The 20,363-nt window shown below is 47.1% G+C and overlaps 1 protein-coding gene across 1 annotated transcript in view; it reads right to left on the minus strand.

The window, feature by feature from the left end:
• Positions 1-20,363, minus strand: part of DPYD (dihydropyrimidine dehydrogenase) — a 2,453,390-nt gene that overhangs the window by 630,050 nt on the left and 1,802,977 nt on the right. The window contains exon 15 of the mRNA XM_029618068.1: positions 4,892-4,960. Within this exon, the coding sequence (XP_029473928.1) occupies positions 4,892-4,960 (69 nt within the window). The remainder of the gene's footprint in view (positions 1-4,891; positions 4,961-20,363) is intronic.

The following is a 20,363-nucleotide window of genomic DNA, read 5'->3' on the forward strand; positions in this document are numbered from 1 at the left end:
CATCCCTCCTCCCTCTCTGACCACAGAGCTTCCTGCTTTTGTTATCTCTTAGTTACCTGAAATGTTATAATATGTTATCTCCTAATTACCCAAAGTGTTATAATGTAACTTCCATCCTTAGTTCAATTGTTATAATGTAAACCGATGTGATGTGCAAAAGAATGTCAGTATATTAAAAAAAGAGTTAATTAAACAAACAAACAAATAAATAAATAAATATAACAACTAAGTAGGGGGCTGATGCAATACAGTGCGCTCAGCCAACCGCTCTGTTTAACCTGCTTTTGGACACGGGTTAAATAGGCGCTAATCCACCCCCTAATGCAATAGGGGGATTAGCGCCTATTTAATGCGAGTCCAATGTGGAGTGAATGAGTTAGCGCTCATCACATGCAAATGCATGTGAATGAGGCTATTACTCATTCACTCCAAATGCAAAAAGATAAATGTGCGTGTCAGACACACATTTATCACTCAGATATTAATGCCTGCCTGGAGCAGGCGTTAATAGCCGAGCGCATTGAAAAGAAGTACAGAAAAGCAGAAAAAACTGCTTTTCTGTACTTCTTTTTTAAAGTAAAAAATGAATAAATAAATAACTCAGCAAACCACCGAGTATTTAAAACCGACGCCGATAAACTCTGCATCAGTTTTCATTACTGGCAGACAGGCAGGTTATGAAAACTGAGGCCAAGTTTACCGGCGTCGGACTTCATAACTGGCAGCCACGGTGGGTCGCATTAGCAAGTAGGCGCTAATGTCACGCAAGCGACCCTAGCGCCTCCTTCCTAGCGTGACCCCCTAATTTACATATTGCATGGCGCCATGCATGCTGAAAAGTCAGCGCCTGCCCCTAGATAAACAAACAAGTTAATTTATATTACCCTATTCTGGTTGATATTGAGAGAAAATTATGATGAGAGAAGATATAAAAGAAAAAAAATAAATGGACTGAGACATTCAGGTTAAAGCACCGTCCTTAAGTTTTTAACTTGTACACTCTATGGTAAAATTTCTTTTACCGGCCTATCTTCTTTCCAGCTTGTGCAAGCTTCCAAGTTCTCTCCCCCTGTTGATTGTAACTTTGACTTATTCCTACTTATTGTTATCTTTCGTTTACGTGAATTTGTTACTCTAGTTTTTCCCTTTGTTAAATTGTAAACCGATCCGATATGGTAATTTACTATGAAGGTCGGTATAAAAAACTGTTAAATAAATAAATAAATAAATAAATAAATATAAGAATGAGAAAACTGAAGTGAAACAAGTTGAAGTGATAAGATGAGATACATTATAATGAGGAGCTCTGGTCTTAAAAACATCCATTCACTCTTTCAATTATAATTTCAGACCAAAACTTAGTCCAAGTTGTTCATCTTTTTCACAAATGTTAGCTTTAGAGGGTTACTGACATTATAATGATATTGTATATGTTATGAGATCGTAAACCGATGTGAAGGCTTGGTCCGTACACCGGAATAGAAAGATTTGGAAAATAAATAAATACAATAAATACTACTTTTCTGCTGGTGAATTAAACAGTGCCAAATTTTTGCTCTCTATATATAACCCTTTTGATTCTATTTTTCCCAATTCTCTTTGTAAATATTTTGGAAAATGGTTCCCGTTCTCAGATTCTTTAATCCAATCTTTGGAAAGAAACTCTGAATTAAAAAAAAACAAAAAAAAAAAAACCACAAAACAGTTTAACCTTGAATTAGCCAAAGGTGCAGGGTTTAAATTCAGCTACTGACTATTCTTTACACTAGCTGATCCATTTAACATGATATAGCCAGGAATTCCAAATCACCTCTGTTTATACAGGCACTATTTCCTTAAGAGAGCTCAAAGGCTATTTTCAGATATTTCTGACACAATATTTCTAATTTCAGAACTAACTTTTGTGTTTGAACCCTTATTTAAAAATCAATTTTCCTTTCTCACTGTTTTTCCTCTTATATCCAGTTTTTAGTGGATTGACTGGATCCTGAGGGGGGGGGGGGGGGGCGGCATTAAAGTATTTATTTATTTATTTTAGATTTTTAGATTTGGCACTTCAAGTAAATTGGGGATAATTCCACAGTCTCCTTCCCCCTCTTCTTGTCCCAAGGGGAGAGGAAAGGAGACTGTGGGAGAGGATAACCATTTAGGCCTAGGGCATAGGAAAATTAGGACTTACCTGATAATTTTCATTCCTGTAGTACCAAGGATCAGTCCAGACTGCTGGGTTATGCCTCCCGTCCAGCAGATGGAGTCAGAGAGAAACTGAAAAGGCACCACTGATATACCCTGGTGCGCCCCCTGCGATCCTCCAGTATAATCCATAACAAAGCAGTATGAAATTAGAAAACAATGGCAAATTCTGTGACTAGCTCAATATAAAGATGAAACGTATATGAATATGTGGAAAAAACGAGGAAACCATGAAAACAAGCAAGTGCCCGTAAAAAACGGAACCCAAAAAACACGAAAAAACAACAGTTGCGGGACTCTACACTCTTCACTGAAATGGGCGGGCGTCTGGACTGATCCTTGGTACTACAGGAATGAAAATTATCAGGTAAGTCCTAATTTTCCTTTCCCTGTACGTACCAGGATCAGTCCAGACTGCTGGGAAGTACCCAAGCTGCCCTAAACGGGGTGGGACCCTGACAGTCCTGCACGAAGCACACCACTGCCAAATGAGTCCACCGTCGGAGCGCGCACGTCCAAACGGTAATGTCTCGCAAAGGTGTGCAATGTCTTCCAAGTAGCCGCTCGGCAAATTTCCTGCGAGGAAATAAACCCACTCTCTGCCCACGACGCCGCCTGGGAGCGCAGAGAATGAGCCTTAAGACCCTGCTGGAGTCAGAGATATACTGGAGGATCGCAGGGGGCGCACCAGGGTATATCAGTGGTGCCTTTTCAGTTTCTCTCTGACTCCATCTGCTGGACGGGAGGCATAACCCAGCAGTCTGGACTGATCCTGGTACGTACAGGGAAAGGTGATTTTCCTTTTCTGTGTGTGATCATGGCTCTTCGGAACAGGCACCTTTACAAAACAGGCTGGATTCACTGAATGGGTGTTCAAAATAAATATTAATGTGATTTATTGTGTAAAAATCAATAGGGGCAAATAAAAAAAGAGTCCAGTTGTATCCAGGTTCTTCAGTCACATGGGAGTACAGATTTACAGGTATTCAACCACTGATGTGGCTGGGACATAAGTGAGGGGGGTGGGAGTGGCAGCAGCCTGATTCTTAGCTGCCTGCTTCATCTTCTTTTCTCTGCATCACAATGTGGCTGTGATATCCTTGGAGCAGTCTAAGACAGGAGAAGGTGGGAGAACAGACCAGGCTGGAGTCTGTTCTGCTTTTCAACAGTTTAACTACAAAAAGTTTAGTAAGACAAAATCAAAATGGCTGCTTACCTCAGCAGACTGATAATGCAAGGATAGTTTTCAACAAGAGCACAACACTCCATTACAGCTTACTTCTCTCAGGGCCTCACCTTTGTATCCCTTACCTCAGGGAAACGCCCCCACCCGAGGATCCCTTTCCTGTCTGTCTTAAGGTGGTCCGGGCTAGATAGCTGGAGCCGGTCCGTTAAGGAAGTCTGAGGCTCTCTGTCATATACTCTATCACAGGCAGTCTGAGGCTCTCTGTCATATACTCTATCACAGTGGCCTTTACTCTTGCTGCAAGAGGCTGGCCTCTCCTTTAGTAAAACTGATGCTGCTTCTCCAACCACAGCTTCTCCAACCACTGATGCTGCTTCTCCAACCACAGCTTACTCCTGTGGCACTTCAAACCAGTCTACAGCCACCCAAAGCACCACCACCATGTTGCCTCAGCCTTTCTCCAGGCTTGCTAGGCCTCTCTATCATGGGACCACCGCCCAGCACCAAGGAAATCCAGCAACAGGACCAGGTAATTTATTTTATTTCAAACCCCATTTTTCTTATATATTTATTTTAACCCCTATTCACACTAAATAAAGGATTTTCTCTCTACGTTCCCCCTACCATTAAGATTCATTTCTGTCTGTCCCAGGCATACTTAATGATGCCACTGTTTTGGCTTCTACAGCCTCTGCCAGATGTTTACTATCCTCTCACTGTAAAAAATATTTTCTCACATTCCTTTTGAGCTTCCCTCCCTTCAGCTTCATACGATGACCCCCTTCTCCCTGAAGTTTTCATTCTATGGAAAATATTACCTTAGAATAATTATAAAGTGGTTTCAAATGCTTGCCTTAGAACGTATTTAAAAGTGGCTTCAAATGCATTTTTATGGGTAAAGTTAATTGAAAGCTACAAGGCTAATGCATTTGAAACTCTGACAGAATGCTTTACAAACTCATTTCAGGGAATGAAATAGTATTGTAGGGTTTGTGATTTTACATGTTAACATTTTATGCAAGTCTGCATTAAGATGAGAATTGCATTAAATGAGCCTTTTATACGTTAAGTAGTCAGCAGTTTTATATTGAAAATTTCTTCTAGTCCTGTCAGAGTTGTGTGCCTGTAGGCACAGCAAGATCCAGTTAAGTTCTCAAAAGTGGAATTAAAATTTATCAGGACATCCATCATAATATGTAGTTTGCTTAAAATGCAAATAAAAAATATAAAGCTTCAAAGACTAAATGGTTGAAGGTAATGTGTACAAAATCCAAGGGGACACTTTTATGGAATGAATTCCTTTTAAATTTACATTTCCGTCATTTCAATGAAAACCAGGAATAAACAAAGAGATTACAATGAATTTGCTTTAAATTTTTTACTTCTGAAATTTAATTTTGTCTCTTCTCGGTAGTTCTTTATTACAGTTCCTCATATATAGTAAATAGCTTAAAACCAAGAAAGGAAAGTAATGGAAGAAATGGGAAAATATCACATTAAGTGAAGCATTACCTCAACCATTTTAGAAAGCTCAGTCCAGTCATCTCTGTTGTAGCTGCACATGATGCTTGAAATAATAATCTGGAAAGAAAATACACAGATGAATTTCTTGTCTACTATACATTTGTAATAAAACCCACATATGAGCAGTAGTAACATATTATCCCATGTTTCAAGAAGAACAATCATTTTTATACAGGTATGCAGCCTAATCATTAAAAACGCTAAAAGTCCACTCAAATTCCACTGTGCACCATTACTGAAAAGAAAAAAAGGATTGCTATACTATGAGCATTTACATTTTTAGATGCCTCATTCAATCCAAGAAATACTAAAAATGATTTGTGCTGTATACTATTTTTCTTAATAGCACAGCTAATGCTCCTTATATTTGGAACTAGAACAGACTAGCAGAATACAGCAAACAACAATATTTGTCCAAGCTTAATTTATTATAAAGTAATGGATTATTTCAGATTACAAAGAAGAAGGTAATATCCCAAAGTGTTCTATCCAAAAAGTGATTTTCTAAGACAGCACCATGCTATGTGAATTTTAATAAAGGTGGTGGGAGAATCATCTGTGACCTGGTACAAAATACAGGTTCTGATTAGGCTGGCATGACTTGGACTTTTCTTTGTTACCCTAAAATGGATCAAACATCCATCCCAAGTTCAGAAACAGTTTGCATTTGACTGTCATGATTTGGCAAGGACTATCTAGGTGAGCCAGCTTTAATTTTAATATGATCCATCTTTAGTTTTCAACATAAGTGGACTCAGATCTTTTGTGATGCCAGGTAGGGGGCAGGAATGAAGAATACATGTGATTTTATTAGCCCTTTCTTCTAACAGCACTTTTTTCAGCAATCTTTACAGCAGCTAAATACCAAGTTAACATTTGACTCCTGCTCTACCCTTTCTTGAAGCACACCTAACCAGTATGGTTTTCAGGATATCCATAATGAACATACATGAGATAGATTTGCATACATTGTATTTGGAAATCTATCTCATGCATATTCATTGTGGCAAACCTGAAAACCTAACTGGCTAGGAATGCCTTCAGGTGAGGGTTGAAAAATACTGCTCCACATTGTTCCAGTTCAGTGAGCCAGGTCAAAACTCAGAACAAATCACAGCTGTCTCTGAATTTGGTGAGTTCAGTCAAGTCAGTTTGGATTTAATGCACGCCGGATGACAAACGCACAATAACTCAAACCTTACTGGTTTGAAATAGATTCCAATTAAATCTGAATTGGCTTGCCATCTCTATTTAAAAGTACAACATACAATATAAGCAACTAAACACTGTTCTCTGTCTGTGCTTTATGTATGCAATAGGGCTCAAATGGGTGTTCACTGTTGCAGAATATCAAGCCTCAGCTATGCTGACCAAATGTCTTGAGCCACTCAAGTAATGCAAATATCTCACTAGACCAAGGAATGTATTGAATATATTTGCCATATCTGTCTGTGCTTGTCAGTCTGATTATATTCATATTTTCCAAAATAAACAAACAACCTCTATATTATCCCCCCTTTTTTCAAAAAACAAAACCAATATCGGGGAATCTTGTGTCTACTCGATAAACTCTGATGTCCAGTATCTCTTCGTGGGGTGACAACCAAATGTAGGTTGTACCTCGACAGGGCTAGATAACATTTTTACTCTTAAACGTGTGTATGTGCTATCGTGTTTAATCATGTATAGTCTCTATCTTTTAAGTAATAAATAGAATAAACCAAACAAACTGAAGTCACTGTTCCAAAGCTCTCCTTATTAATACAGCTCTACTGTTGCGATAAATGGAGAAATTACTTACCTGATAATTTCGTTTTCCTTAGTGTAGACAGATGGACTCAGGACCAATGGGTATAGTGTACTCCTGTTAGCAGTTGGAGACGGATCAGATTTCAATCTGACGTCAGCCCCTAGTACATATACCCCTGCAGGAAGTGCAGCTCCTCAGTATTCTTCCGTGAAAAGCATTGTGGATATATGTGTGACTGAGTGATTGATTATCTTCATCATATGGTTAACTTAATTAAACTTAACTTGATTAACTTGAACTGATTGATTGACTATAGCTGGCGACCGCCAGTGTACTCAACCGGAAAGCGTCGACACCCGGCAGGGTGGATGCTCTATGTAAGTTAAAACATGGCTTACCCGTACTTCATTGAAAACCATGCATAACGGCAGCCAAGGGTGGGATGCTGAGTCCATCTGTCTACACTAAGGAAAATGAAATTATCAGGTAAGTAATTTATCCATTTCCTAGCATGTAGCAGATGGACTCAGGACCAATGGGATGTATAAAAGCTACTCCCGAACCGGGTGGGAGGCTGTCCGTGGCCCACTTAGGATTGCCCTTGGCAATGTCGTATCCTCCTGAGTCTGTACCTCCAGATGGTAGAATCTGGAGGAGGTATGGATGGAGGACCACGTTGTCGCCCTGCAGATCTCGGCAGGTGACGGTATTCTAGTTTCTGCCCAGGACCCCACCTGGACTCTGGTAGAATGGACCTTGACCTGTAGAGGTGGTGGCTTTCCCGCTTCTATGTAGGTCACCTTGATGACTTCCTTGCTCCAGCGAGCAATGGATGCCCGCGAGGACGTTTCCCCTTGTCTCTTTCAGCTGTGGAGGACGAAACGGTGGTCTGTCTTTCATACTGGTTCCGACCTTTCCAGGTATCTGGATAGGAGTCTGCCGATGGCAAGGTAGCGTAGACTATGGGCTTCTTCCGAATTCTTCAAGCCATCCATCGTTGGAAGTGAGATGGTTTGGTTAAGGTGGAAGTGTGAGACCACTTTGGGGAGGAAATAGGGAAACGTGCATAGATGGATGGAACCCAGGGTGAGTCTGAAGAACGGCTCACTGCAGGACAGGGTTTGTAGTTCCGAGGTGCGGCGGGCCAAGCACACGGCCAGCAAGAACACCGTCTTTAAGGTAACAGATGGAGGAACAGGACTCGGAGGGGTCTGAAGACGGGTTCCGCTATGAACTCCAAGACAAAGTTGAGGTTCCACAGAGGTACTGGCCACTTCAGGGGTGGCCGAATGTGTTTGACTCCTTTCAGGAAGGGTGATATATCTGGTTGCGAGGCTATGCTTTCGCCCTGGCTCCTGGAGCCGCCGCATGACAATGCTGCCACCTGTGCCTTGATGGAGTTGAGAGACAGGCCCTTCTGTAGTCCATTCTGTAAGGATTCCAGAATCACGAGAACTTTTAGAGGGGTGTGGCTTGATGTTGTGGCCTTTGCACCAGGCCCTCAAAAACTCTCCAGATCGTTATGTACTTTAGAAATGTGGAGAACTTGCGTGCTCGAAGGAGAGTATTTATTACTGCCCCCGAGAATCTGTTCTTTCTCAGGCAGGCCCTCTCAATGGTCAGACAGTAAGAGAGGATTGAGCTGGGTCCTCGTGAAGAATCGGGCCTTGTTGGAGCAGGCCTCTGTGTGGGGGCAGGGGTAATGCGTTCTCTGCCCGTAGTCTTCTCATGTCTGTGCACCAGGGTCTTCTTGGCCAATCCGGGGCCACCAGAAGAGCTAGTCTCCTGTGTTGCTGAATCTCATGAATGATTGTGCCCATCAAGGGCTCCAGTGGGAAGGCGTATAGCAGGGTCCCCGGTGGCCAGGTCTGTACCAGGGCCTCGATCCCCTGGGACTGCAGATCCCGCCTGCAGCTGAAGTATCTGGTATTTGAGCGTTGGACCCGCTTGCTAGAAGGTCCATGTCTGGGGACTCCCATCAATTCACTATCATCTTTAAGGCTGTGGATGACAGCTTCCATTCTCCTGGGTTTAGACTTTCCCTACTGAGGGAGTCTGCCATGATGTTTTCTTTCCCAGCGATGTGGATGGCGGGGATCTCCTGGAGATTTGCTTTCGCTCACGCTATCAGAGGGTCTATTTCTAGGAACACCTGTTGGCTTCTGGTTCCACCCTGTTGGTTGATATAGGCCACCGTCGTGGCATTGTTAGACATCACTCTGACCCCTATGTCTCGGAATGTGTTGGCGAACTGCAGGCAGGCTAATCTAACTGTCCGCGCTTTTAGGCGGTTGATGTTCCATCCCGCTTCTTCTGTGTTCTACTGCCCTTGGGCGGTTAACTCTTGGCAGTGTGCTGCTCACCCGTGTAGTCTGGCATCTGTGGTGAGCAGGGTCCAGGTTGGGGAGGATAGTCTTGATCCCCGGCTCGTGTGGCAGTTCTGTAGCCACCACCGTAGCTGGTTCTGGAATCTGCCCAGAAGTGGTAGACGTACGGTGTAGTTCTGGGATCGTGGACTCCAACGCAATACAAGTGAGCATTGTAGGGGCCTCATGTGGCCTAGCACCCATGGCACCACTTCCAGCGTGGACGCCATCAGCCCAAGGCCTTGTAATCCCATGCTGTGAGATGAGGGACGCTCGGTAAGGTCTGAAGCCGGTTCCGCAGCTTTGATCTCCTCGTGGGGTTCAGGCTGACCTTGTCTTCCTTGGTGTCAAATCCTAGGTCTTCCAGCGACTGTGAGGGCTGTAGGGGTGTTGATCACCCATCCTAGGCTTTCCAGTAGTTTTATGACTCTGCTTTGCCCTGATCAGCCAATCGTCCAGGTAGGGCTAGATGAGAATTCCTTCCTTCCTGATTGTTGCCGCCAACACTACTATCACCTTGGTGAACGTTCAGGGTGCGGAGGCTGACCCGAAGGGTAGTGTCCGGGACTGATAGTGACGATTCAGGACCTTGAAGCGTAGGAAGCGCTGGTGTTCCTGATGAAATGGGATGTGTAAGTAGGTCTCCGACAGATCCAGGGATGTGAGGAACTCTCCTGGTTGTATTGCCCGTATGACGGATCGTAGGGCTTCCATGTGGAAGCGAGGGATCCTTAGGGCGGTTGACCGACTTGAGGTCCAGGATGGGCCTGAAGCAAATGGAGTAATGTCCAGTATTCCTGTCCCGTGTAGGTACCGGAGTTATGGCCTCGAGTGCCAGAAGCCTGTTCAGTGCAGCTTCCACTGCCACCCTCTTGTGGGGGTCGTGGCAGGGGGATTCCATGAACTTGTCCGGAGGTGTTTGAAAGAAATCCAGGTGGTACCCCTCTCGGATGATGGCTAGAACCCACTTGTCTGAGGTTATCTCGACCCATCTGCGGTAGACTATGGCTACTTCCCCTGGATGGGTCGGCTGATTCTCATTGTGGGGTGCGGCCGGGGCCTGTATCCGAGCTGGTTCCCCTCTTGGTGTGCTTGTTCCAGAAGGACTGGTTCCTGCCCGTAGGGTGGGACGCTTGACAGTTGCTCATGAGAGGGTTGAAGCGCTGTGAACCTCTGCCCCTGGTGGACCTGGGGAAGGGGCGCTGGTTTCCCTTTGTCTTGTCTTCCGGCATGCACGGTAATGGGGAGTCGCCCCATTTGTTGGCCAGTTTCTCTAGTTCGCAGCCGAACAGGAGGGATCCTTCTGCTGGCTGCCACTGTGGACGAGACTCCTCTGGCCGCTGTGTGCACTAGACCGGAAGCAGCGCCCGTGAGAGAAGATAGTGCTGATTCAATGTCTTCTCCCGGGGTGTTATTCCTGTCTTGTGATAAGCAGGCACGTGTCACCATGGTGCAGCAGGCTACAAACTGTAGGCCGGAGCTGCAACTTTGGATGAATGCTTGAGTATGGCTTCCAGGCGCCGGTCATGTGTATCCTGAGTGCCGCTACTCCCTCCACTGGGATGGCAGTGCGCATGGCGATCGCGCAGACTATGGCGTCCACTCTAGGGCACGTCAGGAGCTCCTTGGTTGCTAGGTCCAGAGGGTACCTGGCAGACAAGGCTCGACCCCCTCTGCATGAGGATTCCGGAGCATTTCCCTCTCGGTTAATTAGCTGTTGCGCCGCCTGTGGGAGAGGAAGGTGGCGCGATGTCTGCGATGGCCCTCCTGCAGGGGGTTTTTAGGTTCCCCCGAGGTGCTTTGGCCCGGGATAGCGAGCTCCTTTAGGCATTGGGATATCAGGTCCGGGAGCTCATCCCTCGTGAAGAAGCATCTCATGTTCGGTGGCTCTGTCCCCGGGGGGGGGGGGGGGTGTCTCCCCCCTTCCAGGGGCTCAAATTCTTCTTCGGAGAGGTCTGTGTCCCCGTAGGTGGGACTTCTGGATAGTGTGAACTTGTGCCTAGGCCTCAAGGGTCCTGGGGCATGAGGGTCCTCCGGTGTCGCATGTGGCTGTTACGCTCCGGGTTCTGGCTGCATTTTAACCAAGGCGTGAATCCCCTTGAACAACTCTACCCAAGAGCTCGACTCTGGGTCTCGGTTGAGGGATGCCGGTTCTCTGGGGTCCCCGACTGTGGAGTGGACTCCCTGGGGCCTGCTAGGTCCGGGGTGGCCCCTGAGGAGCTAGCACTGGGCCCTGGGTGGGACTGGCCCTGACCTGGGTCTCTCAGGGCCTCCTCACCATGTGCTCATATGGTGTCGGCTTCCTCGCTCTGAGCGGCTCTGAGTTAGCATGCTGGGCAGAGGCCTTGAGCTTTTATTCCTGTTTCTGGAGGTGCCATGTCTATGGACGCATAAGCTCTTCTGCGCTCCAGTGCATCAGAGATGTGCGCGCAGATGTGCGCCCGGCCGTAGATATGCGCCTTGTTCTGTGCGCGTGACTTATGCGTGTAAAGTTTTATGTGCGCCTAAGTTGGGACTGGAAGAGGAGGAGTCGGGTTGGCGTCGGGGTGGATGCATCAGTAACTTCGCTGGCAGCGATAAGGTAAGACCCGTTATCACCACCAGTAGCACGCCCAATAGTGCCACATTTCACGGTGGTGCTATTGGGTGCGAAAGCCGGCAGCGATAACACCATGGTGGTGCGATCGCTGCCGGCTTTCGCAGGCCCGCCCCTCGCTTCGCCCCCCCCATCCCCCATTACCATGGGATTCAGAAAGCCATGCGATTTTAGAAAATCCAGGCCAAAGTGACATACTACATCAGTTAAATAAAATATATGTACAAATACAGTATTGTCATTACATAGTTAAATTCTATTGCAATTTTATATTATAAAAATGATAAAACACATTACAAGATGAACATTAAGGGTGATGGACCTCACTGATAGAGATCTATATAATAATGAATGGAGTGGAATGGATAAAAATGAATCAGTTGCTTACTCTTTCAAAATGTATAAAAACTAGGTAACACACAATGGAGTTACTAGGCAATACATTTAAGACAAATAGGAGAAAATATTTTTTTACTCAACACATAATTAAACTCTGGAACGCATTGCTGGAGGATGTGGTAAAACTTGTTAGTATAGCTGGATTTTAAAAAAAAGGTTTGAGCAAGTTCCTGGAAGAAAAGTCCATAAACTATTTTTTAAGGTAGAGTTGGAGAAATCCACTGCTTGTCCCTGGGATAAACAGCATGGAATCTAATGAACTTAGGAATCCTGCCATGTACTTGTGACCTGGATCAGTCACTGCCGGAAGCAGATTACTGGGATTTATGGACCTTTGGTCTGACCCAATATGGCAAGTCTTTCATAGAAGACAATTTTTAATTTTTAAATGAGTGGATGAAAGGAAACAGGGGAACTTCATCCTGTGAGGACATTTTTCTTTTTCAAAAAGGTGGAGGGGTAGAAGGATAGAGGTTGAAAACTTATCTGGATACTGCCTGCTTTTCAGCACTATCCAACAAAGTTTAGCTGGGGAAAACAGCTGCAGTAAAATATAGCTGATCTAATTCTGACTTGCTAGATGTAGACAAATATTCATCTGAAAACCTAGCTAGATTTTCATTGAATATTTGCCTTAAGACCTAAAAATTGGAATAAGTTACCTAATAGGGATGTGAATCGTTTTTCAACGATTAAAATTATCGTCCGATAATGTTTATATCGTCTTAAATCGTTATAGAACACGATACAATAGAAATTCTAACGATTTATCGTTAAAAATCGTTAAATCGTGTTAGTGCGCACTAACTCGAGTTAGTGCGCACTAACGGGGAGTTAGTGCGCACTAACTCGATTTAGTGCGCACTAACTGAAAATGATACAAATAAACACTTTCCAGGTCACTGAAGGTCAGTTAGGAATGAATATGTGTTCCTATTGGCTGGCTGCCCTCTTATCTATTGATGTTACCAAGGTTACCACTGAGGTGATGGTTGGGGGGATGGGAAATGGAACTGGAAACTAACGAACACCAACAGAAAATGAAACAAAGTGTTCACACTTCCCAGGTCAGTAAAGGTCACTTAGGAATGAATATGTATGTATGTATTCCTATTGGCTGGCTGTGCTCTTATCTATTGATGTTACCAATATGGTTGGGGGGATGTGAAATGGAAACAGTTGGAAGCTTGACAAAAAAAGTAATGTAATGATCAGCACTCACGTGACTAGAACTTGTTTGTTTATTATTTTTGTTAGCAGGCACCTGAAATGCTAGTGCATGTTGAATTTGCCAATCACTGTGCATTTTAGAAAGGTGGTCCTGGCTGGAACTGTACACAGTTCAAATATATGTAATTGATTGTTGGTAAGTGTATTTTTTAAGTAGCCACACTGGCACCAGTATGTTTACTTTTCCTCCTACTTAACTCACTAGCTCAGCTTTGTAAGAAGGGCTTCTCTGCTTGTGTGTTGTTTTTGTTTGGTGTGAGGAGAGCAGAAACATCAGATCTTTATTCAATCTACTACAGTCATCTCTTACAGTGCCCTATCCCTATTAATACCAGGAGTGTTGTGATCTTCCTGCACACAGTGCCCTAAACCTGATACCAGTCTGAGACAGCTCCCTCCCTGCATTACTAGTGAGAGGCTGGCTTCACAGACAGGGGGGAGCTGCCTGACCCTCACTCCTGACTTCCCCCATGTCCCAGCTAGTGAATGGTGTGTGGGTGAGGGGGGGGGGGGAGGATGGTGAAGTCTGAGACAGCTCCCTCCCTGCATTACTAGTGAGAGGCTGGCTTCACAGACAGGGGGGAGCTGCCTGACCCTCACTCCTGACTTCCCCCATGTCCCAGCTAGTGAATGGTGTGTGGGTGAGGGGGGGGGGAGGATGGTGAAGTCTGAGACAGCTCCCTCCCTGCATTACTAGTGAGAGGCTGGCTTCGCAGACAGGGGGGAGCTGCCTGACCCTCACTCCTGACTTCCCCCATGTCCCAGCTAGTGAATGGTGTGTGGGTGAGGGGGGGGGGGGGGGAGGATGGTGAAGTCTGAGACAGCTCCCTCCCTGCATTACTAGTGAGAGGCTGGCTTCACAGACAGGGGGGAGCTGCCTGACCCTCACTCCTGACTTCCCCCATGTCCCAGCTAGTGAATGGTGTGTGGGTGAGGGGGGGGGGGAGGATGGTGAAGTCTGAGACAGCTCCCTCCCTGCATTACTAGTGAGAGGCTGGCTTCACAGACAGGGGGGAGCTGCCTGTCCCTCACTCCTGACTTCCCCCATGTCCCAGCTAGTGAATGGTGTGTGGGTGAGGGGGGGGGGGGTGGATGGTGAAGTCTGAGACAGCTCCCTCCCTGCATTACTAGTGAGAGGCTGGCTTCACAGACAGGGGGGAGCTGCCTGACCCTCACTCCTGACTTCCCCCATGTCCCAGCTAGTGAATGGTGTGTGGGTGAGGGGGGGGGAGGATGGTGAAGTCTGAGACAGCTCCCTCCCTGCATTACTAGTGAGAGGCTGGCTTCACAGACAGGGGGGAGCTGCCTGACCCTCACTCCTGACTTCCCCCATGTCCCAGCTAGTGAATGGTGTGTGGGTGAGGGGGGGGGGAGGATGGTGAAGTCTGAGACAGCTCCCTCCCTGCATTACTAGTGAGAGGCTGGCTTCACAGACAGGGGGGAGCTGCCTGTCCCTCACTCCTGACTTCCCCCATGTCCCAGCTAGTGAATGGTGTGTGGGTGAGGGGGGGGGGGAGGATGGTGAAGTCTGAGACAGCTCCCTCCCTGCATTACTAGTGAGAGGCTGGCTTCACAGACAGGGGGGAGCTGCCTGACCCTCACTCCTCCGGGGTATTGTGATCTTCCTGCACACAGTGCCCTATCCCTGATACCAGGGGTGTTGTGATCTTCCTGCATGCAGTGCCCTATCCCTATTAATACCAGGAGTGTTGTGATCTTCCTGCATGCAGTGCCCTATCCCTATTAATACCAGGAGTGTTGTGATCTTCCTGCATGCAGTGCCCTATCCCTGATATCGGGATGTGTGCAAGAAGATCACAACACCCCCGGTATCAGGAATAGGGCACTGTGTGCAGGAAGATCACAACACCCCCAGTATCAGGAATAGGGCACTGTGTGCAGGAAGATCACAACACCCCTGGTATTAGGGATAGGGCACTGTGTGCAGGAAGATCACAACACTCCTGGTATTAATAGGGATAGGGCACTGTGTGCAGGAAGATCACAATACCCCTGGTATCAGGGTTAGGGCACAAGTTCTAGTCACATTGACTGATCACATTACTTGTTTTGTCAAGCTACCAACTGTTTCCATTTCCCATCCCCCATATACTGTCAGTAGGAAACTTGGTAACATGAATAAATAAGAGGGCAGCCAATAGGAATACATATTCATTCCTAAACTGACCTTAACTGACCTGAAAAGTGTCAAATTGTATCATTTTCAGTTAGTGCGCACTAACTCCCAGTTAGTGCGCACTAACTCGAGTTAGTGCGCACTAATCGGAAAAAACGATTTTTAACGATTTTTTAACTAAAAAATCGTGCCTAAGACGATTTTCTTGCCCTGCCACACGATTTCTATCGTTAAGACGATATGGAAAACGATTCACATCCCTATTACCTAATGCTATTAAGTAAGAAGCAGATTATTTATGGTTTATAAAATTGTTAAAGACTTATTTGTTTATGCAGGCTCATTATATAGATTAATGTTTAGTATTAGGGAAGAATCTGTCCTTGAAAGCTCATGCCTCAAACTGGATAGGCTGAAAGGTGCCACCTGCCTCTTGTCTGTTGCACTGCAATGGAAGGGAGCACTAGGGGGTGCTCCCCAGTGCGGGCGAGGAGTCTGTGCCCTTGCGGCTAGATGGGTCCTTGTCTGGGATGGAGTGGAGACCGGGCCCCTGCTGACCTGCACACCTCGGTGAGACTCTGAGTCATTTTTGTTACACCAGAGTAACAAAGCTATCCCTGTGAAAGTCCTCCAACCACTCCAAGCCCTTTCAGACATGACACTGGGTAATGGCAGAGGCGGCATGAGGATATGAGGACCCTTGAGGCAGAAGACATGACTTGAAAGTGAATGCTGAAGACAGCAGAACTGATGAAAACACATCAGGGAGTGATGATGACTAGGACAGGTTAAAAGCAGACAAGATAAAAGCCTGGGGCACCAGGAGAGCAGAGGGCCTCACTGAAGAGCAGCAATGAGCATAGGATGGACGACAGCCCACAAGGAATCCGGGCGCAGCAGATGGACATCTGGACAGAAGGAATCCTGGATGGAGCTTCGGGACCCAGCATGATCGATGCATCTGACAGGTCAGTAGATGGAGGACAAAACCTCCGACCTGGCGTGGAAGATGCAACAGAGGTAATCCTGAGGTTGGGCTGAAGGCTGCCAATAGGGTTCAATATGGAACCCGGAACAAGACAAGGACATCAGGACATGATGGGCGAGGAGGATCTTCAGCCCCATGAGATGGAGGAATCCTGCCAGCGCTCTACACACCCCAGCAGGGGTGGTTGTGGACCACTGGGCCACTGCGCAACCTATTCAGCCAAGCCGGGCTGGTCACGGACCACAAGGGACCTCAGGAACCTCTGGAGGAAGAACTTCGGGAACGTGGATGAAGACATCAGGACACATCAGGATGACAGGAACAACAGAAAATCAGGAACATGAAGTACAGAGACCAGGAATGGCAGGACTTGGAGACAAGATGAGATAAGACAAGAGGCCAGGAACAATGACGAGGGATCTCACGAAGAATGCCAAGCAGGAGTGGAGAGCAGGAAGTCCAGGAAGGACCAACTCTTTGTGAAGGCAAAGACTGAATGAGCACAGAGCCCTTTTATAGGGCTGAAAAGGAGGATGACCACACCTGCACTGGCCCTTTAAAAGCAGAAGAGAGGAGAGGCCCCAGCCTAAGGAAGGAGGAAGTGGTGTAGGACCCTGGACAGCGGCCATGCTGCCGCTGAGAAGAGCAGGAGCAATGGGCTGCAGGCAGGACCTAACATGGGAGGTGGCTTCCCTGCCGCACAAGATGGACAGCGGACAGCTCCCTGCTGCAGAGGACACCAAGGACTGCGGCCTCCTGGCCACAAAGAAGATGATGACATCAGCGGCCCCTGCCATGGAGGTGGGGGCAGCGTCACGGCCTCCTGGCCGTGGAATGGAGGAATGATGGAGGCGGAAGCTCAGCTGCACTGGAAGGTCCGGGGAATGTCGGTGGCCTCCTGCTGCGAAGGTAAGCAGAAGCGCAACATTGTAATTTTTGTTACACCAGAGTAACAAAGCTATCCCTGTGAAAGATGGGTCCCGCGAGGAATTTCTCCATTCCATCGGGCATTCTGGCCTGCCTCACATCGGCCCCATCTTGTGCTCCTACCATGTGACAAGGGCTGACCAATGGCACCGGTAGCCCCTGTGACATAGTAAGGGCAAAGGCTATTGGCGCCATTTTGATTACTGCCAGCCGATGGCCCGAGTGCAGTAGATCACTCCTGGACCCCTGCTGGACTGTCCCCCACAAGACTTGCCAAAAGTCCCTGGTGGTCCAGCGGGGGTCCGGGAGCGATCTCGCCGTCGGCTGCCAGTAATCAAAATGGTCAGCCCCTGTCACATGGTAGGAGCACAAGATGGCACCGATGGCAAATTGCTCGCGGGACCCCGCTGGACCACCAGGGATGTTAGTAAGTCTTGGGGAGAGATTAGGATGGTGGGGGGGGGGATTGTATTTAATGTATTATAGTACATTTTAATGCTTGTGGTGGGTTTTTTTGAGCTTCGTTTTCCCACATCATTTTTTGGGCCCATTTCATTTTTTCCCATTTTGTTTTTTGTTCATTTTTCCAAAAAAATAACTGAGGAAAAACAAACTTTACCCTAAAGCGTCTGACAAAAAATGACCCGGTAGAAAAAAATGAAGCTCATCTCTACTGGAAACGGCAGATGTGACAGGACGGACAGAAGTCGAGGACAGCGATGGTACTGGAACAAGACGAAGACACTTGGAGACATGGTCGGGCGAAGGTTCTTGGAGATATGGTCGGGCGAAGACATTAGGCGAGTAGACACTTGTAGAGTGGAAAGACGACAGCAGGGTTAAAAATCAGCATGAAGAGAATCCGGGCAACACTCGAAGCAGCAACCGACCTGGACAGAAGCTTCAGTGACCCAGCGTGATCGACACACCTGTCAGGTCAATCAGAAGAAGACGAAACTTCAGACCCGGCGTGAAAAATGCACCAGAAGGTCATCTCAAAGCTGAATGAACAAAAGACGGCAGGAAGCTAAGAGTCAAATCCAGAACCAGGACATCCGAAGACAAGGCTTCCAAGGAGAGGAGCAGGAAGAAGTGAATGCCTGGAGGCGGAACATCTAAAGACAAAGACATCAGGATCATCTGAAGATGAGGACATCTGAAGACAAGGATGACAGGGATAACTGAAGACAAGGACATCTGAAAATGAGGATATCAGGGACATCTGAAAATAAGGACATCAGGGACATCTGAAGACGAAGATGTCAGGGACATCTGAAGACTAGGACGTAGGATCCAACGAGAGACCAGGAACCACAGAAGAAGATGTCGAGGGAATTCTCATGGAGAACGGAGTGCCTTGAAGAAGCTGAAGATGAAGATAAGTCGAGGAGAGGACTGGCTCCTTGCGAAGGCATTGGAGAAATGATGAAGGGCCCTTAAATAGGACAGAAGTGGAAACACCCTGATGACATCATCAAGAGGGGCCGCGGGGCTACTTCCACCATGGGGCCTTTAAGAAAGCAGGAGAGGCACAACCGTGTGCCTATGAGGCAGGACCCTGGAGAGCAGTGTCCATGACGTGAAGAGAGAGTATGCTGGAGCGGCACCCGGCCGCAAGGCATGCCAGAGGTGGCGGCTTCCACCACAGGAGGAGAGCAGAATAGCGACTCCCAGCCCTGTGGACATCAGGTCATGTGGCGGCCCTGCTGCGCAGGAAAGGATGGTGGCAGCAGCCCGGGTCATGCGGCAATAACAGTGTTGGCTGCGGCCTCTGACAACGCAGGTGCACGGCGGCGGCAGTCCTGACCGCCGCAAGAGGATGGATGACATCTGTGGCTTCCGGGGTGCAGAGATAGGATGGCAGTGGCTCCGACCACTGCGGAACACACACAGTGGCCCCAGGCCACAAAAACAGTGTCGGGGCAGCTGGCAGGCAGACGGAGGTGAGAGGCTGCTTGCAGCTAGGCCCACGAGCAGTATCGTAATAGGCCTCATGGTTTCGGTGGAGTTCAGCCACACTGAGAGATAGCAGCGAACAGGAAGGTCGCAGTGTGGCCTCCCACTGCCTCCAGGACAGATGGCCCCATCCCGCAGTCTGTCAAGCACAACAGTACCTGTTCTCCTAAACCCCCTCCTTGAGGGTTTAGAATTCTCAGAGTGCATAGTGTTCAGGATATTAGAGGTAGGTTCCCATGTGCTTTCTTATGGACCGTAACCTTCCCATTATATAAAGTACTCCCATCTCTTGGCTTGTCATCTGACATTCAAGATTTCTTTTACTTGATATGTGATATTCTCTTCTGAAGATACCTCTTGAGATTCTGGAGTTTTCCTGGAAGGCCATGAGAGGAATAAAGGGTTTAGAAGGGAGACATGGAAGACGTTGTGGATTTCTAAAGATGTGTGTAACTGTAACTGATAGGTTATTGAATTGAGTTATTGAATAACTGTAAATGGCCCGATGTACCAGGGGGTGAATCATATGGAAGGAAATCAAAACCTAATGTGACGGGAACTCAGCCATATTGGAGGAGGGATAGATGTGGGTGGAGGTGGTGGTGGTGGCAAACGGGGGACCACAGTAATGGGTCTCTGAGTGGACAGAGCACCCGAGCATGTTCCTGGAGGTGGTAGTCTATCCTGCTGGTCAGATCAATGAGACCCTCCAAGAGCTCTGTGAGATCACAAGCTGCCAGCTTGTCTTTTATCCAAGAAAACCCCTCAAATGAAATGGGGCACAGGCATTCCTCACTCCACTTGAGTTCAGTTGCATAGTCTGTTAGGGACTGGCTCCCTTGATGTAGGTGGAGGAGATCTGTGCTAGATGTGGCCTGGCGGCCAGGGTCATCAAAGTCCATTTTGAAGGTGGTAAATTGCTGTAGATCTTGAAGAACTGAGTCATAACATTCAGAGAGTAGTGATGCCCACACTAGGGCCTTGCCATCAAGATGGGAGAGAATGATGATGGTCTTGATAACGTCCTCTGGGAATAGTGCTGGCTGGAGCAAGAAGTGCATGTAGCACTGATTAATAAAGCCCTGACATTGCTTTGGATTCCTGGCATAAC

This window comes from Rhinatrema bivittatum, chromosome 10 (assembly GCF_901001135.1).
Source record: "Rhinatrema bivittatum chromosome 10, aRhiBiv1.1, whole genome shotgun sequence".
In the NCBI taxonomy this organism is placed as follows: domain Eukaryota; kingdom Metazoa; phylum Chordata; class Amphibia; order Gymnophiona; family Rhinatrematidae; genus Rhinatrema; species Rhinatrema bivittatum.